At 45.8% G+C, this 23,046-nt stretch overlaps 1 protein-coding gene across 1 annotated transcript in view; it reads left to right on the top strand.

Moving 5' to 3' along the window:
* TMED7 (transmembrane p24 trafficking protein 7) overlaps nucleotides 1–5,141 on the top strand; it is a 48,973-nt gene extending 43,832 nt beyond the window's left edge. The window contains exon 4 of the mRNA XM_063964155.1: nucleotides 1,575–5,141. Coding sequence (XP_063820225.1) covers nucleotides 1,575–1,811 — 237 coding nt within the window. The 3' untranslated portion in view covers nucleotides 1,812–5,141. The remainder of the gene's footprint in view (nucleotides 1–1,574) is intronic.
* Nucleotides 5,142–23,046: the final 17,905 nt, after the last annotated feature.

The following is a 23,046-nucleotide window of genomic DNA, read 5'->3' as shown; positions in this document are numbered from 1 at the left end:
CATTATCACCGTATTTGGCGAAAATATGTTGCGTGGTGTGAGGCCAGGAAGGCCCCAACAGAGGAATTTCAGCTGGGTCGTTTTCTGCACTTCCTACAGTCAGGAGCGACTATGGGCCTAAAATTGGGTTCCATTTAAGGTCCAGATTTCGGCTCTGTCGATTTTCTTCCAGAAAGAACTGGCTTCACTGCCTGAAGTTCAGACTTTTGTAAAGGGAGTGCTACATATTCAGCCCCCTTTTGTGCCTCCTGTGGCACCGTGGGATCTCAACGTGGTGTTGAGTTTCCTGAAATCACATTGGTTTGAGCCACTTAAAACTGTGGATCTGAAATATCTCACGTGAAAAGTGGTCATGTTATTGGCCTTGGCTTCGGCCAGGCGTGTGTCAGAATTGGCGGCTTTGTCATGTAAAAGCCCTTATCTGATTTTCCATATGGATAGGGCAGAATTGAGGACTCGTCCCCAGTTTCTCCCTAAGGTGGTATCAGCTTTTCACTTGAACCAACCTATTGTTGTGCCTGCGGCTACTAGGGACTTGGAAGATTCCAAGTTTCTGACGTAGTCAGAGCCTTAAAAATTTATATTTCCAGGACGTCTGGACTCAGGAAAACTGACTCGTTTTTTATCCTGTATGCACCCAACAAAATAGGTGCCCCTGCTTCTAAGCAGACTATTGCTCGCTGGATTTGTAGCACAATTCAGCTGGCGCATTCTGCGGCTGGATTGCCGCATCCTAAATCAGTAAAAGCCCATTCCACAAGGAAGGTGGGCTCATATTGGGCGGCTGCCCGAGGGGTCTCGGCTTTACAACTTTGCCGAGCTGCAACTTGGTCAGGGGCAAACACGTTTGCAAAATTCTACAAATTTGATACCCTGGCTGAGGAGGACCTTGCGTTCTCTCATTCGGTGCTGCAGAGTCATCCGCACTCTCCCGCCCGTTTGGGAGCTTTGGTATAATCCCCATGGTCCTTACGGAGTTCCCAGCATCCACTAGGACGTCAGAGAAAATAAGATTTTACTCACCGGTAAATCTATTTCTCGTAGTCCGTAGTGGATGCTGGGCGCCCATCCCAAGTGCGGATTGTCTGCAATACTTGTATATAGTTATTATTATTGCCTAACTAAAGGGTTATTGTTGAGCCATCTGTTGAGAGGCTCAGTTATATTTCATACTGTTAACTGGGTATAGTATCACGAGTTATACGGTGTGATTGGTGTGGCTGGTATGAGTCTTACCCGGGATTCAAAATCCTTCCTTATTGTGTCAGCTCTTCCGGGCACAGTATCCCAACTGAGGTCTGGAGGAGGGGCATAGAGGGAGGAGCCAGTGCACACCAGATAGTACCTAATCTTTCTTTTAGAGTGCCCAGTCTCCTGCGGAGCCCGTCTATTCCCCATGGTCCTTACGGAGTTCCCAGCATCCACTACGGACTACGAGAAATAGATTTACCGGTGAGTAAAATCTTATTTTTTTCATGTATATTTTGTAGGCTGTCCACTGTTAAAAATTTGTTCTCTTATATTTATCTAGCATTAACCATTAAAGTGTTTTCCTACATCTCTCTCTTCCGCAGATGGAATCTGCATGTGTTTCGATCCATGAAGCCCTTAAATCGGTCATCGACTACCAAACACACTTCCGCTTAAGGGAAGCACAAGGCCGCAGCCGAGCAGAAGACCTCAATACTAGAGTAGCCTATTGGTCTGTAGGAGAGGCAGTTATTCTCTTAGTTGTAAGCATTGGACAGGTATTTCTCCTCAAGAGCTTCTTCTCCGATAAAAGAACAACTACAACACGCGTAGGATCATAACCCTTATTTTCTAGGGTATACTTCATTTTCAATACACACTGTTTGCCCAACTGCAAATTTTGTTTGTTTTTCCCTATTATCTGTAGGTAAAAGACTGTATATATTGGAAAAGCTACATTTTACCTTTTAAACTCCACTATGTAGCCATCCTTTAAAACAAAACAAAAAAATGTAAAACAAAACAAGCTGGAGTTTTCTTTTTTGAAGAAGATACCTTATTTTAACATGTGGGAGTTTTTTGTTTTGGGAGAGTATGGAATATTTTGCATTCTGATGTTAGATGTTCATCTTTGATGTTAATATATTTCTTCTGAAAGATGATCCTGTCCACATAACCTTTATTTAAAAGTTTTTTGTTTATTTTTAATGTTGCCACTAGTGCCCCTTGGTAGGTGTCCTGTGTGAAGCTAGTGGAAGAGCGTGATCCTCCTGATGGCTAGTCAATGTTGGGAGAAAACTGTATATTTGAAGTTGCACATAAAGGTTAAGCTTTGTAGGCCCTTAAATTATATACACATGTTCATATGGTATACAGTCCAAGATTTTTTGCATCAAGATATTTTTCTGAAGAATGTTTTCTAATTACTAAAAGTTTGATTCTTCACACACATAATCTGTACTTCAGCCGCATACATTTTTTCACCTATGGCTTTCTGCTTGTGGTTTTACCAAATTTAGCTCTTTCAAATAGCTGCTAAAATGGAAATACAGTGTACGATGTTGAACATTTTTGCAGGATAATTTTTAGGATAAATAATAATTTAGGATAAATGTTTTCACATCAGTTATCCTACAGTTAGTCATTTATAACTAGAAGAAGAGTCTTTTGACTTACAAAAAAAAAGGCTAGATATTTCAATTGAGGGGTGGGGGTGGGGGGAAGAAACATCCTAGCTAATTCATAGCCTGCCTGAGTTCGCTTGCTTTTTGATTACAATTGTGCAAGAAAGAAGGAAGCATTCCATTCTTTATAAATGAGTTCTTGTGTTACTGGAAATGAAATAATTTTATCCTAATTGTTTGTGTATCAATGCTATTGTTATGGATTAATGCAGTTTGAGAAATTAGATGGGAGAGGGGCATTTCCTGTGTTGGGTGGGATTTTCCAGCTACACGTAGTGTTAAACCTGAGTAACTCGGAGGTAAAAAAATAAAACAAGATAATGAGAAAAAACCACAGTATAACTCTTATTGTTCCTTCTTAGTTGTGTTTTGTTGATTAATATATGGATTTTTGGGGTAGTTTGTTCTCACTCTCTTCTAGATCTACCTTAAGTCCAGCTCACAGGCGCAGAACACTTTTTACTTACTACTATATGGCTAGTAGTGTGGCTTAAAGTATCACCCATCATCTGTGGCTTCATAATGACAACACTAGTATTTATTATTTGGTTATCATTAAAATATATAATCCCTTAGGAGTCCCTTTTACCTTTTGTAGCTCCTTTCCTTCTCAAGGTGAAAGTTTGGTCAGGTCAGGGATGTTGTATGTTCTCATCGGTCACTGGTACATCTAGTCTGCAGCGAGGACAATGACAAAAAAAAAAAAAAAAAAAAAAGCTTCTGGTAGGTGGGTTAAAAGTGGAAAATTAACTTCTTGACTACATGATTACAATCGTGTGGGTTTTTTTTTTTTTGAGGGGGGTGTGGGTTTAATACGCTGAAGTGTGCTAAACCAATTTATAATATGCTTGTAATATTACATTGGGTGTAAATTCTGCAGTCTTTTCTGATTGGGAAACATGGTCTTTTGTTCACTTGATGCTTAGGTGATTGGTTATTTTTTACTGCTTTTGTGATAACACGTTTCAGTTAACCAGACTGTTGTAGAATTATTTAACAAAAATAGTTACATTTTTCATTCTGAATAAGATTATTTTTTAATTTTTTTTTTTTTTTTTATGTGCCCTCACCAAGCATTGTTTTTCACCTACTTTCCTAAATATCCTTCAAATGGAAATATTGGTTCATTAAGAATTATACTCCTTTTACACTGCCGCAATAACCTGGGTAGCTTGAAAGGTTGGTCCTGGGAAGGACCCGGGTTAGGTAGCCGTATGACCGGGTAATCTGGGTCATCCGACCGGCGTCCTGTTCACTACCGCATTCCCGGCGCTTGGAGTTGATGTAATCTCCAAGCACCGGCAGAGGTAAGTACTGGCAGTATCCCGGGTCCAGCCAGTGGTGTGAAAGGGTTTCATACTAGAAACCCTTGTTCAATAACCTGATCTGGACCCAAGATTTCCCAATAAAGGGGGTATTACTGATATCACTAAGGCACCTCATGTGGCCTGTCTGACATACTTTAGGCACTGGTTCCTAATAAATAGGTAGGCTTCATTCCTTGCATTAATATTGGTTCAGTCTTCAAAATGGCTGCCTTCACTGCGAGTGAAAGGTGTACCTCCTCTAAAGGAGAAATGTATTAATATGGCTGAGTTGCTGATCTTAAAATAACCAGAATGGCACAGAAGTTATATATCTCAGTCAATACACTTCATATTACAATATTATGATGTGAAACCTTACAAAAAATAGCAGGCATGAGAGACTATTGTTTAAAGGTAAGAAGTAGTTATAAACCACATTTTGTCAGTCATTCACATTTGAGTGTGCATCACCGTGCCCCTTATCTATCAGCTGTCTTTTTTGTTTTTGTTTAAAAGGATCTAGTATGAATTACCAGCGGGTGGGATGCCCGCTGTCAAATCCTAACAGCGGCATCCCAGCCGCCAGAATGCCAGCAGCGGGGTGAGCGCAAAGAGTCAATCCTAATCAGTCAGCAGGTAATTACATTGCTCATTTAAGGAACATAAATGCAAGCAATTTTCAAAGCAACAGTTTGCTTTTTTTTTCTAGTTGAGGAAGAGACTAGATACCACATAAGTATGGTTATCAGTTCAAGGCAGGCCACAATGAAATGAAAGGCACATACCAGTGATTTATTCACCTTTTTAAAGTTCTATGGGTTCTCCTTTTGATTTGAGGTGTATGAGTCACATAGTGGCTGCAAGTAATACCTCTGTGTACAGAACCAGAAAAGATGGACACCATAGTTATTTGTGCTCACCATATGGGAACGTGAAAATAAAGGCAATGGTTCTGCAGATTGTTGTTAGGAGCCTTTTATCTCCCTAGCACCAAAAATAGATTTGAGTCTTGCAGAAATGTGCCCATTGTCAAGCGCACCATCATGCCAGTATGCTGTCACCATGCAGTTTGGTGGGGACAGTCACTTTGCACCTGATGTATGTGTTTGGAAGGATGGCAGTGAAATAAAAGCATGTTTCTACGATTTGAATAAATACATTAAAACTGTCGTTGACTGAATTTTGTGTCCTCCTTGTTCTTTCTTTGTAAGTCCATACCAAGGGTGTGGACTTCATCTGCCACAAACCAGTGTGGTTGCAGTTTTTAATCTGATCCATATAAAAGTATATAAAGGGAATGCTACTCTGTATAAATGCTTATGCTCTGAAGTGAAATGTTCGCTATGTGTGTATACAAATCGATTTAAAAACAGAATATACAAAAAAAACAATAAGGGCAAGAGCCATCTTGCAGTAAGGAGGGCAGGGCATTAGGAGTGAAGTATGGAGACTCCTGATGACTCGGCATAGATGCTTGTCCTCCATTCTGGGCGTTTCCTGACAAACTGTCTTTGTTTTGTTTTATCACTCAATAGTTAGGATAAATTATTACGTACTATTTCCTAATAACTCACCATTTAATGGTACAACCTGATTTCTGTGTAATATAATTTCTTGTAATCTGCCCGAGTCGATATAAAACAGATCAAATAATCAACAAAGGCATATACATAATAAAAACAACAAAAAAGAATTTCCCAATGTCACAAGTGAAATTGTATTAATAAGAACGAACTACAAATGACACCAATATTATAATAAATTCCAGACAGACTATGGGGTGTATTCAATAACTGTCGGATCTATTCCAACATGCATTTGTCGGAATGGATCCGACAAGGGTTATGCAATGGTTGGCCAAATCCGACTCTCGGATTTGGCCGTACCCGGGGTGCTGTTCTGCTGCTGCTGTCAGTGGCTTCCGGGTGCGTTGACAGCGGCGGCCGGCGGGGGGGAGGTGACGGCAGCAGGAGGAGCTGCCAGCGTCTGCGACAGCGGGGGTGATGTCTGCGGCGGGTTGGTTGGGGAGGTGCTGCAGGGACAGAGGTGCCTGGCCGGGGGACGACCAGGTAAGGTACCTCTCATCCTCGTAGCCCGCCGCACCGCTCCCCGTCTCCTCACCTCAATTTGACTTTATTTATTTATTAACAGTTTCTTATGCGTGGCAAATTCCGTTGCGCTTTACAATTGGACACAATGATAAAACAAAACTGGGTAATAAACAGTCATAGAGGTAGGAGGGCCCTGCTCACAAGCTTACGATCTATAGGGAAATAGTGCCTCTCCTTGTGTATCAATGCCTATCTATTGCATATTTGTCTACCCGGATTACAAAGGTTAGGTGGGTTGCATGATATCACATCACAGCAATGATGAACCATGGTCCGAAAGAAGGGAAACTGAAGAAAGAGAAAATATGTGGAGGATATGTGCGGACTGTACAGTGGGGATATAATTGGATAGGAAAACTTATGAAGGTTGAGTGAGCGGTTCTGGAATGTGATAAGCTAGCCTGAGGAGGTGAGTTTTCAGGGAACGGTTGTTTTCAAGTCTGATTGAGTTCGTTGGAAAGGGGGCCAAAACCTTTCGGATTTGGACCCTTTTCCGACAGAAGCACGCGGATCAGCGGCTATTCCGCCAATCCATGTGTTTTCCGACAAGTCGGGAATTCCCGACTTGACGGAAAAAAAAATGCATTTTTTTTAATAGGTCGGAACCCCTTCCGACCCAAATCTGTTGGAAGCTGCCGTTTTTCCGACATTTATTGAATACACCCCTATATTGAACATGAAGTCAAATCAGTGGCCGTTAACTCTTGTGATCACTGATCTTTTTCTGTGTACTTATTATATTTCGCTTAATAGGAGGATCCCAGAAGGAATTCAAGTTAATAATTTTAAATATGTATAAAAGTTGGGGCCCAATGAGAAAACAAGTTGTTTTGGCTACCCCTTAGAAGATCTTCTCTGGATTCCCCAAAAACCCTACGCCCACCAAATTTTTCTTTTCTCCCCTCCACGGCTTCCTCTATACGGGTATGGGATTGTTTACTTTCTAAACTGCCTGGATATACCTCCCCATACAAAGCCCTTTCTTTAGTAGCTCTTTCTAAGCTAATACCCAATTTGAATGTGTCCCTCTGGCGTGCTTGCCATATCCGAACCTTGGATGGGTGTACTCTGCTTACGTTCCCTCAATTACAGGAACGTTTTTCTCTCCGACATAAGGAAATATTTCATTTTCTCCAAATAAGACACTGGTTTCATAGTTTTCCCCAATCACGGTACTCCCCCTGCCCTATAGCTCAGTCTTTTTTGTCCTGTATATGACTTGTTATATCTACGAAGGATATTTATTTTTTTGGTATAATACACCTATAAAACTAGTCCCGTCCCAAAAGTTCAATGCCCAGTTGCGTTGCGAGAGGGATCTAGATGTCTCTCTATCTGACGCACAACGGGAGTATTTATTTTGAATGTCCTTCCATGTGTCCAGATGTCTGAATCACTCAGAGATGCAAGATAAGCTGTTACTCAGGCTATATTTAACCCCTGATTGCACACTTTTTGGCCCTCATGCTCTAAATATTGCTGGCGGAACTGTGGGGAAGTAGGTCATTTATTTCATGTTTCTGCAGCGGGTTACACGTATTCCACATGGAAGAACATCTGGGTGTAGCGCTGGATCTTGATCCGAGGCACCAACAGGCTAAAGCTTTGACTGTTCCCAGGATGCACTGCACTGCCTCCACTATAGCCCCGCCACCAGGCCCTGGAGCTCAGTTTGTAAGTTGGTGCAGGCAGGTAACAGGTGGGGCTGCGCTAGGCAGCCCTGAAAAGATCTTTTTTTTAGAAGACTTCAAGGGCCGCAGCACTTTCTATATCATTCTGACATGCTGTGCTGCGGCTCCATCACCTCCCTCAGCGGCACTGCATACTCCCGCGGCCTGGTTCCCGGGTACTTGCAGTGGTGACGTACTGGTTTCTAGGCACACCACCGCTGCTGCTCTCCTGGATCGTGTGGCTGCATGACGGAGGAGGTAAGAGGGTCCCCCAGGTGGGACCCGCCGGTAAATCGCGATCTGGTTGCGGTCACAGGAGATGGACTGCGCTGCTGGCGTGGACACTGTGGTTGTACAGGGACCCCACTATAGCCACCAGGGCAAGGAGCACAGGTCGGATTTGCTAAAACCCGTTTGTAATAGGCTCCACAGTATCCGGTGGTGAAGTCCAGCAGAGGGGATAAGGCGCTGACCTGTAGCTCCTCCCCCAGCTCCGGGCGCCATCTACTGCTGGTGTTCCCGCCCTTGAGCTGCATTTCTCTCTCCCTCACTCCCTGCTGAGATTTTGGCGCCATCTTCACTACTAGTTGGGCTGATCTCCGGAGCTGCTGTGCACTGTCTCCTCTGTAAAACCGCCTGCCTTGTCAGTGCTGTGTTTTTACAGACACTTAAGTAGTCTACATGTCATTTTAGACTCTGTTAGTTAAGAACAAGTGTACTGCTATATACATTTTTAGTACAAGTATTCTGTGATATACATCCAGTATCTACTGTGCATTGTAATATCAATACTCATACATAGTAATATGTAAATTAATAGTCCAGTGCACTTTATTATGTAATAACTTCTGCATTGTACATGTGACTCTGTGTGCCTGGAGCTGCTGTGTGGAATCTATTCCTGTGTATTGCACTACTCGTTATCACTATATTCTGTACCCTGGGAGGCTAGGTGCGTCAGGGTCTCTCTCTCTCTATATCTATCTATCTATATCTGTATATATCTATATATGTATTTGGACAGCCACTGATTGTGCAAGTTGACCCACTTAAAAAGATGAGAGAGGTCTGTAATTTCCATCATAGGTACACTTCAACTGTGAGAGACAGAATCTGAAAAACAAAACTAGGAAATCACATTGTATGATTTTGAAACAATTTATTTGTATATTCTTGCAGAAAATAGATATTTGGACAATCAAAAAGTGTAACTCAATACTTTGTAATATAACCTCGGTTGGCAATTACAGAGGTCAAACGTTTCCTGTAGTTCTTGACCAGGTTTGGACACCCTGTAGCAGGTATTTTGGCCCACTGTGCCATGCAGATCTCTAGATCTGTCATGTTTTGAGGCTGTCGACGGGCAACACAAATTTCAACTCCCTCCACAGATTTTCAGTTTGGTTGAGGGCTGGAGACTGGCTAGGCCACTCCAGGTCCTTGAAATGCTTCTTACAGAGCCACTCCTTAGTTGCCCGGGCAGTGTGTTTGGAGTCATTGTCATGCTGGAAGACCCAGCCACGTTCCATCTTCAATGCTCTTACTGAGGGAAGGAGGTTTTTGCCCAAAATCTCACGATACATGGCCCCATTCATCCTCTCCTTAATACGGATCAGTCGTCCTGTCCCCTTTGCAGAAAAGTAGCCCCAAAGCATGATGTTTCCACCCCCATGCTTCACAGTGGGTATGTTGTTCCTGGGATGCCATTCATCATTCTTCTCCCTCCAAAAACGGCGAGTGGAGTTTATACCAAAAAGTTCGATTTTGCTCTCATCTGACCACATTACATTCTCCTAATCCTCCATTGGATCATCCAGATTGTCACTGGCAAACTTAAGACGGGCCTGGACATGTGCTGGGGGACCTTTCGGGCGCTGCAGGATTTCAGTCCATGACAACATAGTGTGTTACTAATGGTAACCTTTGTGGCTGTGGTCCCAGCTCTCTTGAGATCATTGACCAGGTCCCCCCGTGTAGTTCTAGGCTGATTCCTCACCATTCTCAAGATCATTGATACCCCACGAGATGAGATCTTGCATGGAGCCCCAGGTCGAGGAAGATTGTCAGTGATCTTGTATTTCTTCCATTTTATAATAATTGCACCAACAGTTGATCTCTTCTCACCAAGCTGCTTGCCTATTGTCGAGTAGCTCATCCCAGCCTTGTGCAGCTCTACAATTTTGTCCCTGGTGTCCTTAGACAGCTCTCTGGTCTTGGCCATGGTGGAGAGGTAGCAGTCTGACTTTGAGGGTGTGGACAGGTGTCTTTTATACAGATAACCAGTTCAAACAGGTGCCATTAATTAATGATCCCTGTGTCCTTCTGGATCCGCCTGGCCGGTCTCAGTCAGCCACTCTTGACCGGAGGACGGCCCGTGGAGCCCTGCCGCTGTGCCCGCTCTTTGACCTGGTGCTTCTCCCTCCTGATCCCCGGGTGACGGCTGTGCTGGCCGCGGGTCACGGCTGGGTGCCATCTTGGGGTTGGCGGCGCGGGCAGACGGAGCTCCGCCGCCCACTCCTGACTGGACTTGCCTCTCACCGCTGCTGTCTGCCTGGCGCGCGGGGGATCCCGCCGCTGTGTGTGCCCAGATCGCGGGCCTCCGCTGTATATTGGTCCGCTGGCTGAGACTGTGAGGCCCTGGGGCTCTGGTGGGCGCCATCTTGGGGTTGGCAGCAGGGGCTGCTTTCCTCCTGCCTGCATCTCTCCTGCTCCTGAGCTGCTAAAAGTGGGGACTCTGCTTCTGCACCACCAGGGAGCGCTGAGCTGGATAGCTGTGTGTCCCTGTAGTGGGGACATATATGAATTAACACTGCACTATTTCCTGGAGTCTGCTGGGAAGTCAGTTTTCTGTCCCTCTGTGAAAGTGCTGCCTGTCTCTGATATTGGAGGTCCCTGTCTCAACCCCCCCCCCTCCTTCCTTTGTGCTCCTGAGCTGTGTGTCACCCTGCTATAACAACACAGGTTGCAGTCTGTATCTCTGAGGTGGCACTGCCACACTTGTGCCTCTCCTTTCTACCTGTCCTGGGATTTATAACATCACCCTTGTTTCTCTGACGTCCTAGTGGATGCTGGGGACTCCGTAAGGACCATGGGGAATAGCGGCTCCGCAGGAGACTGGGCACAAAAGTAAAGCTTTAGAACTACCTGGTGTGCACTGGCTCCTTCCCCTATGACCCTCCTCCAAGCCTCAGTTAGATTTTTGTGCCCGAACGAGAAGGGTGCACACTAGGTGGCTCTCCTGAGCTGCTTAGTGAAAAGTTTAGTTTTAGGTTTTTTTAGGTTCAGTGAGACCTGCTGGCAACAGGCTCACTGCATCGAGGGACTAAGGGGAGAAGAAGCGAACTCACCTGCGTGCAGAGTGGATTGGGCTTCTTAGGCTACTGGACATTAGCTCCAGAGGGACCGATCACAGGCCCAGCCATGGATAGGTCCCAGAGCCGCGCCGCCGGCCCCCTTACAGAGCTAGAAGACAGAAGAGGTCCGGAAAATCGGCGGCAGAAGACGTCCTGTCTTCAACAAGGTAGCGCACAGCACTGCAGCTGTGCGCCATTGCTCTCAGCACACTTCACACTCCGGTCACTGAGGGCGCTGGGGGGGGGCGCCCTGAGACGCAATAAAAACACCTTGGATGGCAAAAAAATGCATCACATATAGCTCCTGGGCTATATGGATGAATTTAACCCCTGCCAGAATACACAGAAAAACGGGAGATAAGGCCGCCGAGAAGGGGGCGGAGCCTATCTCCTCAGCACACTGGCGCCATTTTCCCTCACAGCTCCGTTGGAGGGAAGCTCCCTGGCTCTTCCCTGCAGTCACTACACTACAGAAAGGGTTAAAAAAGAGAGGGGGGCACTAATTACGCGCAGTATTAAAAATACAGCAGCTATAAGGGGAAAAACACTTATATAAGGTTATCCCTGTATATATATATAGCGCTCTGGTGTGTGCTGGCAAACTCTCCCTCTGTCTCCCCAAAGGGCTAGTGGGGTCCTGTCCTCTATCAGAGCATTCCCTGTGTGTGTGCTGTGTGTCGGTACGTTTGTGTCGACATGTATGAGGAGAAAAATGATGTGGAGACGGAGCAGATTGCCTGTAATAGTGATGTCACCCCCTAGGGGGTCGACACCTGCGTGGATGAACTGTTGGAAGGAATTACGTGACAGTGTCAGCTCTGTATAAAAGACAGTAGTTGACATGAGACAGCCGGCTACTCAGCTTGTGCCTGTCCAGACGTCTCATAGGCCATCAGGGGCTCTAAAGCGCCCGTTACCTCAGATGGCAGATATAGACGCCGACACGGATACTGACTCCAGTATCGACGGTGAAGAGACAAATGTGACTTCCAGTAGGGCCACACGTTACATGATTGAGGCAATGAAAAATGTTTTACACATTTCTGATAATACGAGTACCACCAAAAAGGGGTATTATGTTCGGTGAGGAAAAACTACCTGTAGTTTTCCTGAATCTGAGAAATTAAATGAGGTGTGTGATGATGCGTGGGTTTCCCCCGATAACAACTGATAATTGCTAAAATGTTATTGGCATTATATCCTTTCCCGCCAGAGGTTAGGGTGCGTTGGGAAACACCCCCTAGGGTGGATAAAGCGCTCACACGCTTGTAAGAACAAGGGCTCTACCCTCTCCTGAGATGGCCGCCCTTAAGGATCCTGCTGATAGAAAGCAGGAGGGTATCCTAAAATGTATTTACACACATACTGGTGTTATACTGCGACCAGCAATCGCCTCAGCCTGGATGTGCAGTGCTGGGTTGGCGTGGTCGGATTCCCTGACTGAAAATATTGATACCCTAGATAGGGACAGTATATTATTGCCTATAGAGCATTTAAAAGATGCATTTCTATATATGCGTGATGCACAGCGGAATATTTGCTGACTGGCATCAAGTCTAAGTGCGTTGTCCATTTCTGCCAGTAGAGGGTTATGGACACGACAGTGGTCAGGTGATGCGGATTCCAAACGGCATTTGGAAGTATTGCCTTATTAAGGGAGTTATTTGGGGTCGGTCTTTCAGACCTGGTGGCCACGGCAACAGCTGGGAAATCCACGTTTGTACCCCAGGTCGCCTCTCAACATTAGAAGACGCCGTATTATCAGGCGCAGTCTTTTCGTGGGCAAGCGGGCAAAAGGTTCCTCATTTCTGCCCCGTGACAGAGGGAGAGGAAAAAGGCTGCAGAAATCAGCCAGTTCCCAGGAACAGAAGCCCTCTCCCGCCGCTGCCAAGCCCTCAGTATGACGCTGGGGCTTTACAAGCAGAATCAGGCACGGTGGGGGCCCGTCTCAATGAATTTCAGCGCGCAGTGGGCTCACTCGCAAGTAGACCCCTGAATCCTTCAGGTGATATCTCAGGGGTACAAATTGGAATTCGAGACGTCTCCCCCTCGCCGTTTCCTAAAGTCGGCTTTACCGATGTCTCCTTCTGACAGGGAGGCAGTTTTGGAAGCCATCCACAAGCTGTATTCCCAGCAGGTGATAATCAAGGTACCCCTCCTGCAACAGGGAACGGGGTATTATTCCACACTGTTGTGGTACCGAAGCCGGACGGCTCGGTGAGACCGATTCTAAATCTAAAATCTTGAACACTTACATACGGAGGTTCAAATTCAAGATTGAGTCACTCAGAGCAGTGATTGCGAACCTGGAAGAAGGGGACTACATGATGTCTCGGGACATCAAGGATGCTTACCTTCATGTCCCAATTTACCCTTCTCACCAAGGGTACCTCAGGTTTATGGTACAGAACTGTCACTATCAGTTTCAGACGCTGCCGTATGGATGGTCCACGGCACCCCGGGTCTTTACCAAGGTAATGGCCGAAATGATGATACTCCTTCGAAGGAAGGGAATTTTAGTTATCTCTTACTTGGACGATTCCCTGATAAGGGTAAGATCCAGGGAACAGTTGGAGGTCGGTGTAGCACTATCTCAGGTAGTGTTGCGGCAGCGGGATGGGATTCTCAATATTCCAAAATCGCAGCTGATTCCGACGACTCGTCTTCTGTTCCTAGGGATGATCCTGGACACAGTCCAGAAAAAGGTGTTTCTCCCGGAGGAGAAAGTCAGGGAGTTATCCGAGCTAGTCGGGAACCTTCTATAACCGAGCCAAGTCTCAGTACATCAATGAAATGGTTCTGGGAAAAATGGTGGCTTCCTACGAAGCAATCTCATTCGGCAGATTCCACGCAAGAACTTTCCAGTGGGACCTGCTGGACAAATGGTCCGGGTCGCATCTTCAGATGCATCAGCGGATAACCCTGTCACCAAGCACAAGGGTGTCTCTCCTGTGGTTGTTGCAGAGTGCTCATCTTCTAGAGGGCCGCACATTCAGGACTGGGTCCTGGTGACCACGGACATAAATATCCTGAAGCTAAGGGCCATTTACAATGCTCTAAGCTCAGCAAGACCTCTGCTTCAAGGTCACCCGGAGTTGATCCATTGGGACAACATCACGGCAGTCACCCACGTAAACAGACAGGGTGACACAAGAAGCAGGAGGGCAATGGCAGAAGCTGCAAGGATTCTTCGCTGGGCGGAAAATCATGTGATAGCACTGTCAGCAGTATTCATTCCGGGAGTGGACAACTGGGAAGCAGACTTCCTCAGCAGACACGACCTCCACCCGGGAGAGTGGGGACTTCACCCAGAAGTCTTCCACATGTTTATAAAACTCGACAAGTATTGCGCCAGGTCAAGGGACCCTCAGGCAATAGCTGTAGACGCTCTGGTAACACAGTGGGTGTACCAGTCAGTGTATGTGTTCCCTCCTCTGCCTCTCATACCCAAGGTACTGAGAATTATAAGATGGAGAGGAGTAAGCACTATATTCGTGGCTCCGGATTGGCCAAGAAGGACTTGGTAACCGGAACGTCAAGAGATGCTCACGGAGGATCCGTGGCCTCTACCTCTAAGAAGGGACCTGCTCCAGCAAGGACCCTGTCTGTTCCAAGACTTACCGCGGCTGCGTTTGACGGCATGGCGGTTGAACTCCGGATCCTGAAGGAGAAAGGCATTCCGGATGAAGTCATTCCTATCCTGATCAAAGCCAGGAAAGATATAACCGCAAAACATTATCACTGCATTTGGCGAAAATATGTTGCGTGGTGCGAGGCCAGTAAGGCCCCGACGGAGGAATTTTCAACTAGGTCGATTCCTACATTTCCTGCAAACAGGAGTGTCTATGGGCCTGAAATGGGGGTCCATTAAGGTTCAAATTTCGGCCCTGTCAATTTTCTTCCAAAAAGAACTAGCTTCAGTCCCTGAAGTTCAGACGTTTGTGAAAGGGGTACTGTATATACAGCTTCCTTTTGTGCCTCCAGTGGCACCTTGGGATCTAAATGTAGTTTTTGGGTTCCAAAAGTCACATTGGTTTGAACCACTTAAATATGTGGAGTTAAAATATCTCACATGGAAAGTGGTCATGCTGTTGGCCCTGGCCTGGGCCAGGTGCGTGTCAGAATTGGCGGCTTTATCCTGTAAAAGCCCTCATCTGATTTTCCATTCGGACAGGGCGGAATTGAGGACTCGTCCTCAGTTTCTCCCTAAGGTGGTTTTCAGCGTTTCACCTGAATCAACCTATTGTGGTGCCTGCGGCTACTAGGGACTTGGAGGACTCCAAGTTGCTAGACGTTGTCAGAGCCCTGGAAATATAGGTTTCCAGGACGGCTGGAGTCAGAAAATCTGACTCGTTGTTTATTCTGTATGCACCCAACAAGCTGGGTGCTCCTGCTTCTAAGCAGACTATTGCTCGTTGGATTTGTAGTACAATTCAGCTTGCACATTCTGTGGCAGGCCTGCCACAGCCAAAATCTGTAAAAGCCCATTCCACAAGGAAGGTGGGCTCATCTTGGGCGGCTGCCCGAGGGGTCTCGGCTTTACAACTTTGCCGAGCAGCTACTTGGTCAGGAGCAAATACGTTTGTAAAATTCTACAAATTTGATACCCTGGCTGAGGAGGACCTGGAGTTCTCTCATTTGGTGCTGCAGAGTCATCCGCACTCTCCCGCCCGTTTGGGAGCTTTGGTATAATCCCCATGGTCCTTACGGAGTCCCCAGCATCCACTAGGACGTCAGAGAAAATAAGAATTTACTTACCGATAATTCTATTTCTCGTAGTCCGTAGTGGATGCTGGGCGCCCATCCCAAGTGCGGATTGTCTGCAATACTGGTACATAGTTATTGTTACCAAAAAATCGGGTTATTGCTGTAGTGAGCCATCTTTTCTAGAGGCTCCTCTGTTATCATGCTGTTAACTGGGTTTAGATCACAAGTTATATGGTGTGATTGGTGTGGCTGGTATGAGTCTTACCCGGGATTCAAAATCCTTCCTTATTGTGTACGCTCGTCCGGGCACAGTATCCTAACTGAGGCTTGGAGGAGGGTCATAGGGGGAGGAGCCAGTGCACACCAGGTAGTTCTAAAGCTTTACTTTTGTGCCCAGTCTCCTGCGGAGCCGCTATTCCCCATGGTCCTTACGGAGTCCCCAGCATCCACTACGGACTACGAGAAATAGAATTATCGGTAAGTAAATTCTTATTTTCTTCGGTCCTGGGTTGTGAGCCTGATGGTCCGCAGGCGCCGTGCCTCCGCTGCGGCCCGCTTAGTGCAATTTGCCCACGTGGAACGGACCCCGGTTCCCTCTGCATCCTCTTCGCCCTCTTCAGCCGCTTCCTCCCACTCCTCTCCCACTATGGCGGGGGTTGCTGAGGTTACCATGTCCCAACTTTTGCAAGCCATCACTGATTCTGAGAAGAGGCTCGCTGATAGGGTGGCAGAAGTGCACACAGATATTTCGCTTATACGTCAAGATAAGCAGAAACTCAGGGACAGAGTTGGAGAGACAGAGAACCGCATTTCCTCGTTGGAAGACTCCTGTAAACCTATCCCTGCCCGTCTCACTTCCCTGGAAACTGAGATGTTTGCCTGCAAGCTTAAATTGACGGATATCGAAGGACGCCTTAGGCGAAATAATGTTCGCTTCGTGGGCCATCCTGAAAAGGCGGAGGGGTCTCAACTGGAACAATTTCTGGAATCCTGGCTACTGTCGACATTTGGAAAAGATTCGTTCACCCCGCAGTTTGCTGTAGAGAGGGCTCATCGAGTTCCTACTCGTCCTCTCCCACCGGGCGCACAGCCTAGGACCTTCATCGCCAAAATTCTTCACTATAAGGACAGGGATACTATGCTGCGACTTGCTAGGATTAAAGGCCCGCTGGAGCATGGGGGTCAGAGGGTGGCTGTGTTTCAGGACTTTTCGGCTGAAGTCCAGAAATCTTGCTCGCAATTTACGCAGGTTAAGCAGTGGCTTCGTGCTCTTCAGCTCCAGTACTCTATGCTGTATCCTGCACGACTTTGGGTGGTGTCCGGTAATTGTACACATTTCTTCGATACCCCGAGAGAAGCATTTGCTTGGATTGATCTACAACCTCAACCTCCTGCTGCTCCACCCTGAGGGACTTTTATACTTTTATATATGTGTTTCTTATTTGTATGTTGCGTTTTTCTGAGAAAATTTTCTTTTTGCCAGGGCTGGTGAATGCTTGGCATGGGCAAGTTTCTTTTGATGATCGGCTGGGGACTTCATGTCCTCAAGGTTATGGGGTTTAGTTGCCCCACAGATAGTTTATTTTGAGTTTATTGACTCTCTTCTAGAGTCAATCTAATGTTTGGGAATAGGTGTACCTATGTTTGGGTTGGTATGCGGGGAGGGGGCGGTTGGGTTTTGTTATTTTTCTTATCCATGTTTTTTGTATTTTCTTATGTGTTTTTCTTGTGCTACTTTGTTCTGAAAGTGCTGGATTATGGTTATTTTATTTTTGCGTGGGGGATGGCTGGCACCGTGCTGGAGTGCGGTTGGCTTACTGTTGCCATACTCGAATACTATATGCTACTATGGTGAACGTTTTCTCATGGAACGTTAGAGGCCTTAAGGATAAGGTTAAACGTTCCCTAGTTTTAAAGTATATTAAGTCTCAAAATCCTGGATTGGTTTGTTTTATGGAGACACATCTTATTGGTAGTCGAGTTCTTTCACTTAAAAAGCCTTGGGTGGGGTGGGCATTTCACTCCACTTTCCATTCTAATTCCAGGGGTGTTTCACACTTAATCCATAAAAATTTGCATTTCGTTTGTACTAAGGTCCAAATTGATCCACTGGGATGCTATGTCTTTTTAGCTGGCACTATACACGGGTCCGCTTTTGTGTTACTAGCTATATATATTCCTCCTCCTTATAACTCTGAAATTTTGGCGAAGGCCTGTGCCTTCATGCAGGAATTTCCCTCCGCCCCGGCTATATGTATTGGTGATTTTTACGCTGTTTTGGATGAGGCTGCTGATAGATGGAGGCCTGTTACCCAACATGTGGCTCCTAGACCCACTGCCTTTGCCCGTCTGATTTCTGAACTTGGCCTAGTGGATGTCTGGCGCTTGCGTAACCCCACAGACAGTTGTTTTTCCTGTTTCTCAGGCTCGTATGGGGTATTTTCCCGTATTGATATGGCGCTGCTTACACGCTCCCTACTCCCCTGTGTTTCCTCGGTGAGATACTTATCACGAGGGATTTCTGATCACTCCCCTATATTGTTATCTGTAGGTTTTGATATACCCAGGGGGGCTTCATTTTGGAAGTTTAATCCTTTCTGGCTGACCCAGATGGGTGCAGCCTCCGAACTAATTGCGCTTTGGGAGTTTTTCGCTACTAATCCTATTTGTGATAATGCTTTATTGGTATGGGATGCTTATAAGGCTTTTCTTCGGGGTTCATTAATATCCAGAGTTGCCCAGCTGAAGATATCTAGTAGACGGCTTGAGAGGGAGCTGGAGAGGAGGAGTGCGGAGCTTGAACAGACCTATTTGCGTAGTGGCCTCGCCGCGGATCGGGTGGAATGGCTGATTGTCCATAAGCAGTTGACGGACCTACTCCTTGATAAATCCAAGAGGAGTTTACTTTTCCGAGCTCATGCTTTTTATATTCAGGGAGATCGTTCTGGAAAGTTTTTGGCCTACCTGGCGAGGCAGGAGTTGCCCCCCGTCATTGTGCATAGCATTAGGAGTGTGTCTGGTGTTGTATGCACTGACACCCCTGCTATAGCTTCTAGTTTCTACACACACTTTTCAGATGTTTATAGATCCAAGGTGCAGTATACGTACTCAACATTATCTAATTATTTTGATAAAGTAGAGGTTCCTTCTTTAAGTCCTGAGTCACGACAATTTTTGGATGCCCCCTTTACGTTAGAGGAGATTAAAAATGCCATTATGTCTTTTCCCAATAATAAGGCCCCAGGGGTTGATTGTCTCCCTATCGAACTGTATAAGACCCATTTGGATTTTTTTGCCCCTAAACTTCTGTTATTTTTTGAGTTGTTGTTATGGGGTGGCATTCGTCCCCCATCTATGGCTGAGGCACTGGTGATACTAATACCGAAGCCGGGTAAAGATCCCCTTCTTTTAGACTCGTACCGTCCTATCTCCCTATTGTCAACTGACCTAAAAATTCTTGCCAAACTGTTAGCTCTCCGACTTAATACTGTGGTCCTGGAGCTAGTACATTGTGATCAAACTGGCTTCATGCCGGGCAGATCTACCACCATCAATCTCAGACGATTATTTACATATATGCAGTTGGCGGGGGATGATTTGGACAGTGCGATTGTGGTTTCTCTCGATGCAGCCCGTGCTTTTGATTCCGTAGAATGGGTTTATCTCTGGGAGTCCCTTGCCAGATTTGGGGTAGGCCCGACCTTTTTGTCCTGGGTTAAACTTTTGTATTCCTGTCCAGCTGCAAGAGCTGTGGTTAATGGTTTTACTACTGAATCTTTTTTGTTGCAGAGGGGTACTCGACAGGGGTGTCCTCTGTCCCCGCTGCTTTTTGCCCTTGCTGTGGAACCTTTAGCCTGCGCAGTTAGAGCCGCAGCGGATATAGCGGGGCTCTGGGTTGTGGGCCAGGAGGAAAAAATTGGGTTGTATGCAGACGACATGATCCTATTCTTAAAAGATGTATCCCCCTCATTGCCTGCCCTTTTGGAATTGCTACGGGAATTTGCTATGAGTATCTGTCCACTACATATGGTATCCCTAGACAGTGCTTTTTTCGTTATCTACAGCTCAGGCATGCCCTGGCGGCACAGTGCTCCACAACTTTCTGAATCCCCTGTTCATAAATTAATTCGTACTCTGCCTTCTCGTGGAAGGGTTTCTGCTTCGTAATCCTCACTTCTCTCCTCCTCTGGATTGGATGGGCTGCCCACCCTCAAGGCTAAATGGATGCATGATTTAGGTGAAATTGGTGAGGAGGATTGGAATCAAATATTGGCCTCCCCGCGTGCGGCCTCGGCGAGTGCTAGATTCCAGCAAATACAGCTTTATATTTTACATAGGGTCTACTGGACTCCTTCTCATCTGTTTAAATTTGGAGGCTCGACCTCTGATAAATGCCCAAAATGCTCTGCTCCGGCTGCTGGGTTCTGGCACTTGCTCTGGCAATGCCCGCGGGTGTACGCCTTTTGGCAGGATGTCACAATATCTATAGCCCGTACGGGTATTCGGATCCCGTTGTTGACTCCGCGTATTTGTATATTTGATCTTGACTTGAGGGACTGCCTCCCGCTTCACTCCTGCCTTTATGTGAATATTGTTCTAGCATTGGCCCGGGTGTGTATCGCTCGCACCTGGATGGCTTGTGCTAAACCCGTCATCTGCTGAATGGGTTGCCCTTGTAAACTCCACCCTTTCCCATGAACGATTTATGTACACTAAACGTACCGTATATACTCGAGTATAAGCCGACTTTTTCAGCACTTTTTTTTGTGCTGAAAAAGCCACCTCGGCTTATACTCGAGTCAGCTTTAAGAGGGACACGGAGAGCACAGCGCGCGGCTCTCCTGTGTCCCTCCTGCATCTCCGGCGGCAGCGGCGTCTGTGTGGTAAAGGAAGTGCACGAACCGGCACTTCCTTTAACACACGCCGCTGCCGCCGGAGATACAGGAGGGACACAGGAGAGCCGCGCGCTGCGCTCTCCATGTTCCTCCTTCAGAAGACAGCGCGGGAGCGATGGAGGGTAAGTATCTAGCACTGTGGGGCATATCTGGCACACCTGGCACTGTGGGGCATATCTGGCACAGATGGCACTGTGGGGCATATCTGGCACACCTGGCACTGCGGGGCACATCTGGCACTGTGGGGCATATCTGGCACTGTGGGGCATATCAGGCACTGTGTGGCACATCTGGCACTGTGGGGAACATCTGGCACTGTGTGGCACATCTGGCACTGTAGGGCATATCTGGCACTGTGGGGCATATGTGGCACATCTGGCACTGTGGGGCATATCTGGCACACTGAGTTCTGTGTACGGGTAGAGCTGCATTTCCCACCCTAGGCTTATACTCGAGTCAATACGTTTTCCCAGGTTTTTGTGGTAAAATTAGGTGCCTCGGCTTATATTCGGGTCGACTTATACTCGAGTATATACGGTAATTCTCTATTAAAATTTGATAAGATTTGGGCTCTTTGGAGGAACTCTCCATACTCTATTGACCCACAGCCTTAAATAATGAGTATGTGTGTCGGTGGCAGCGGTGTACTGCTTCGGGTACGGCCCGGCTCGCCTCCCTTCATTCTTTTCTTATGTATTCTAGCACGATACTTGATCCTTATTTTCATTCTTCTATATCTATTTTAATATGTTCTGAGGAGTGGATGTGACTGTGTCCTATATCCACATAATGCAATTAATGTGTAGAGGAACTACTTGCATAGCACAAATCTGATTTTATTATTGTTATTAGAATTTTTTTGTTGTAATGTTCTTTTTTGTTTTTCTTGTTTTTTTCTCTTGCAAAACAATAAAAATACTTTATTTAAAAAAAAGAGTAAACACAGTTGTTTGACAATAAATGGCTTCACCCAACCACTAACCATGAGTGAAAGAAAAGTTTGTGAGTTATCATTCATATTCTCTGACAAATGGCCAGAAAATCACAAATTCTGCTAGGGTATGTAAACTTATGAGCACAACTGTATGTATGTATGTGTATATTATGTGTGTGTGTGTGTGTGTGTGTGTGTGTGTGTGTGTGTGTGTATATATATATATATATATATATATATATATATATATATATATATATAATATAGTATTACACAGGATATACTATTTTGTACTTTTCTCTGTGTCTTTCAGTCACCTTATACCGCTCAAGTCCTCTGTTTGTGCTCGGTATTTACTGTCACATAAAACAGTAGGTTATTTGCTGGTACAGGTTGAGTATCCCATATCCAAAATGCTTGGGACCACAAGTATTTTGTAGTTTGGAATAATTGCGAACCATAATGAGATATCATGGCGATGGGACCCAAGTCTAAGCACAGAATATATTTATGATTCATATACACCTTATACACACAGCCTGAAGGTTATTTAATGCAATATTTTTAATAACTTTGTGCATTAAACAAAGTTTGTGTACATTGATCCATCATAAAACAAAGGTTTCGCTATCTCAGTCCTACTCAAAAAATTCAGTATTTCGGAATATTTGGATAAGGGATACTCAACCTGTATTATATTTGTCTGGCTATATTGTACTGTCACGCTCTAAGGCTACATTCCTTATAATTTCTGCTACACAGGGCGGGAAATCCGCGGACGCTACTGCATCATGCAGTGCTTGCACCACGGATTTACCTGATGGGGAAGTTTTAGCTACTGGTTCCGGCACTCAGTGTCATACATCTCCCAGCCAGCCCGCAGCACCTGTGGCTGCTCCGGAACCAGCCTGGGAAGCATTTTCAAATATGTTATCTACACTGCTGATGCATCTCACGACCCCTGTGGGCCCTCCTGTGCCGTTACAGCCACATGTTGTGTCTGTGGTGAACCCGCCATGGGCGGAATCACTATCTACTCAGGTGCAAAAATGATATCAATCTTTGATTGCTCAACCTACCCCTCGCCCCTCGAAAGGGGCTAAGGGGTCCTCTATGCGGGCCATTTCTTCCTCCCAATCCAATAATATTTCGGACAATTCTTCTGATGAAGATGGGGAATACTCTGATACAAAGAACAGTTGATTGAGTCTAAACACAGGATCACTTATGTAAATGTAAATGATATCAAAAATTATGCTATTAAAGCCATAGCTCTAAAATAAACCAACATATGGCCATGTATTCCAAAATAATTAAAGTTTGGCGCTGGGTTGGCGGTGCTCCCAGAAAATAGTTCAGTAAACTATTTAGGAAAGTGGGGGAGATGGTTCCTTTGTAGTACCGGAACCAAAAGA

Source organism: Pseudophryne corroboree, chromosome 1 (genome assembly GCF_028390025.1).
Source record: "Pseudophryne corroboree isolate aPseCor3 chromosome 1, aPseCor3.hap2, whole genome shotgun sequence".
In the NCBI taxonomy this organism is placed as follows: domain Eukaryota; kingdom Metazoa; phylum Chordata; class Amphibia; order Anura; family Myobatrachidae; genus Pseudophryne; species Pseudophryne corroboree.
Note: the sequence above shows the minus strand (reverse complement) of the source record. Positions and strands in the feature narration are given on the sequence as shown.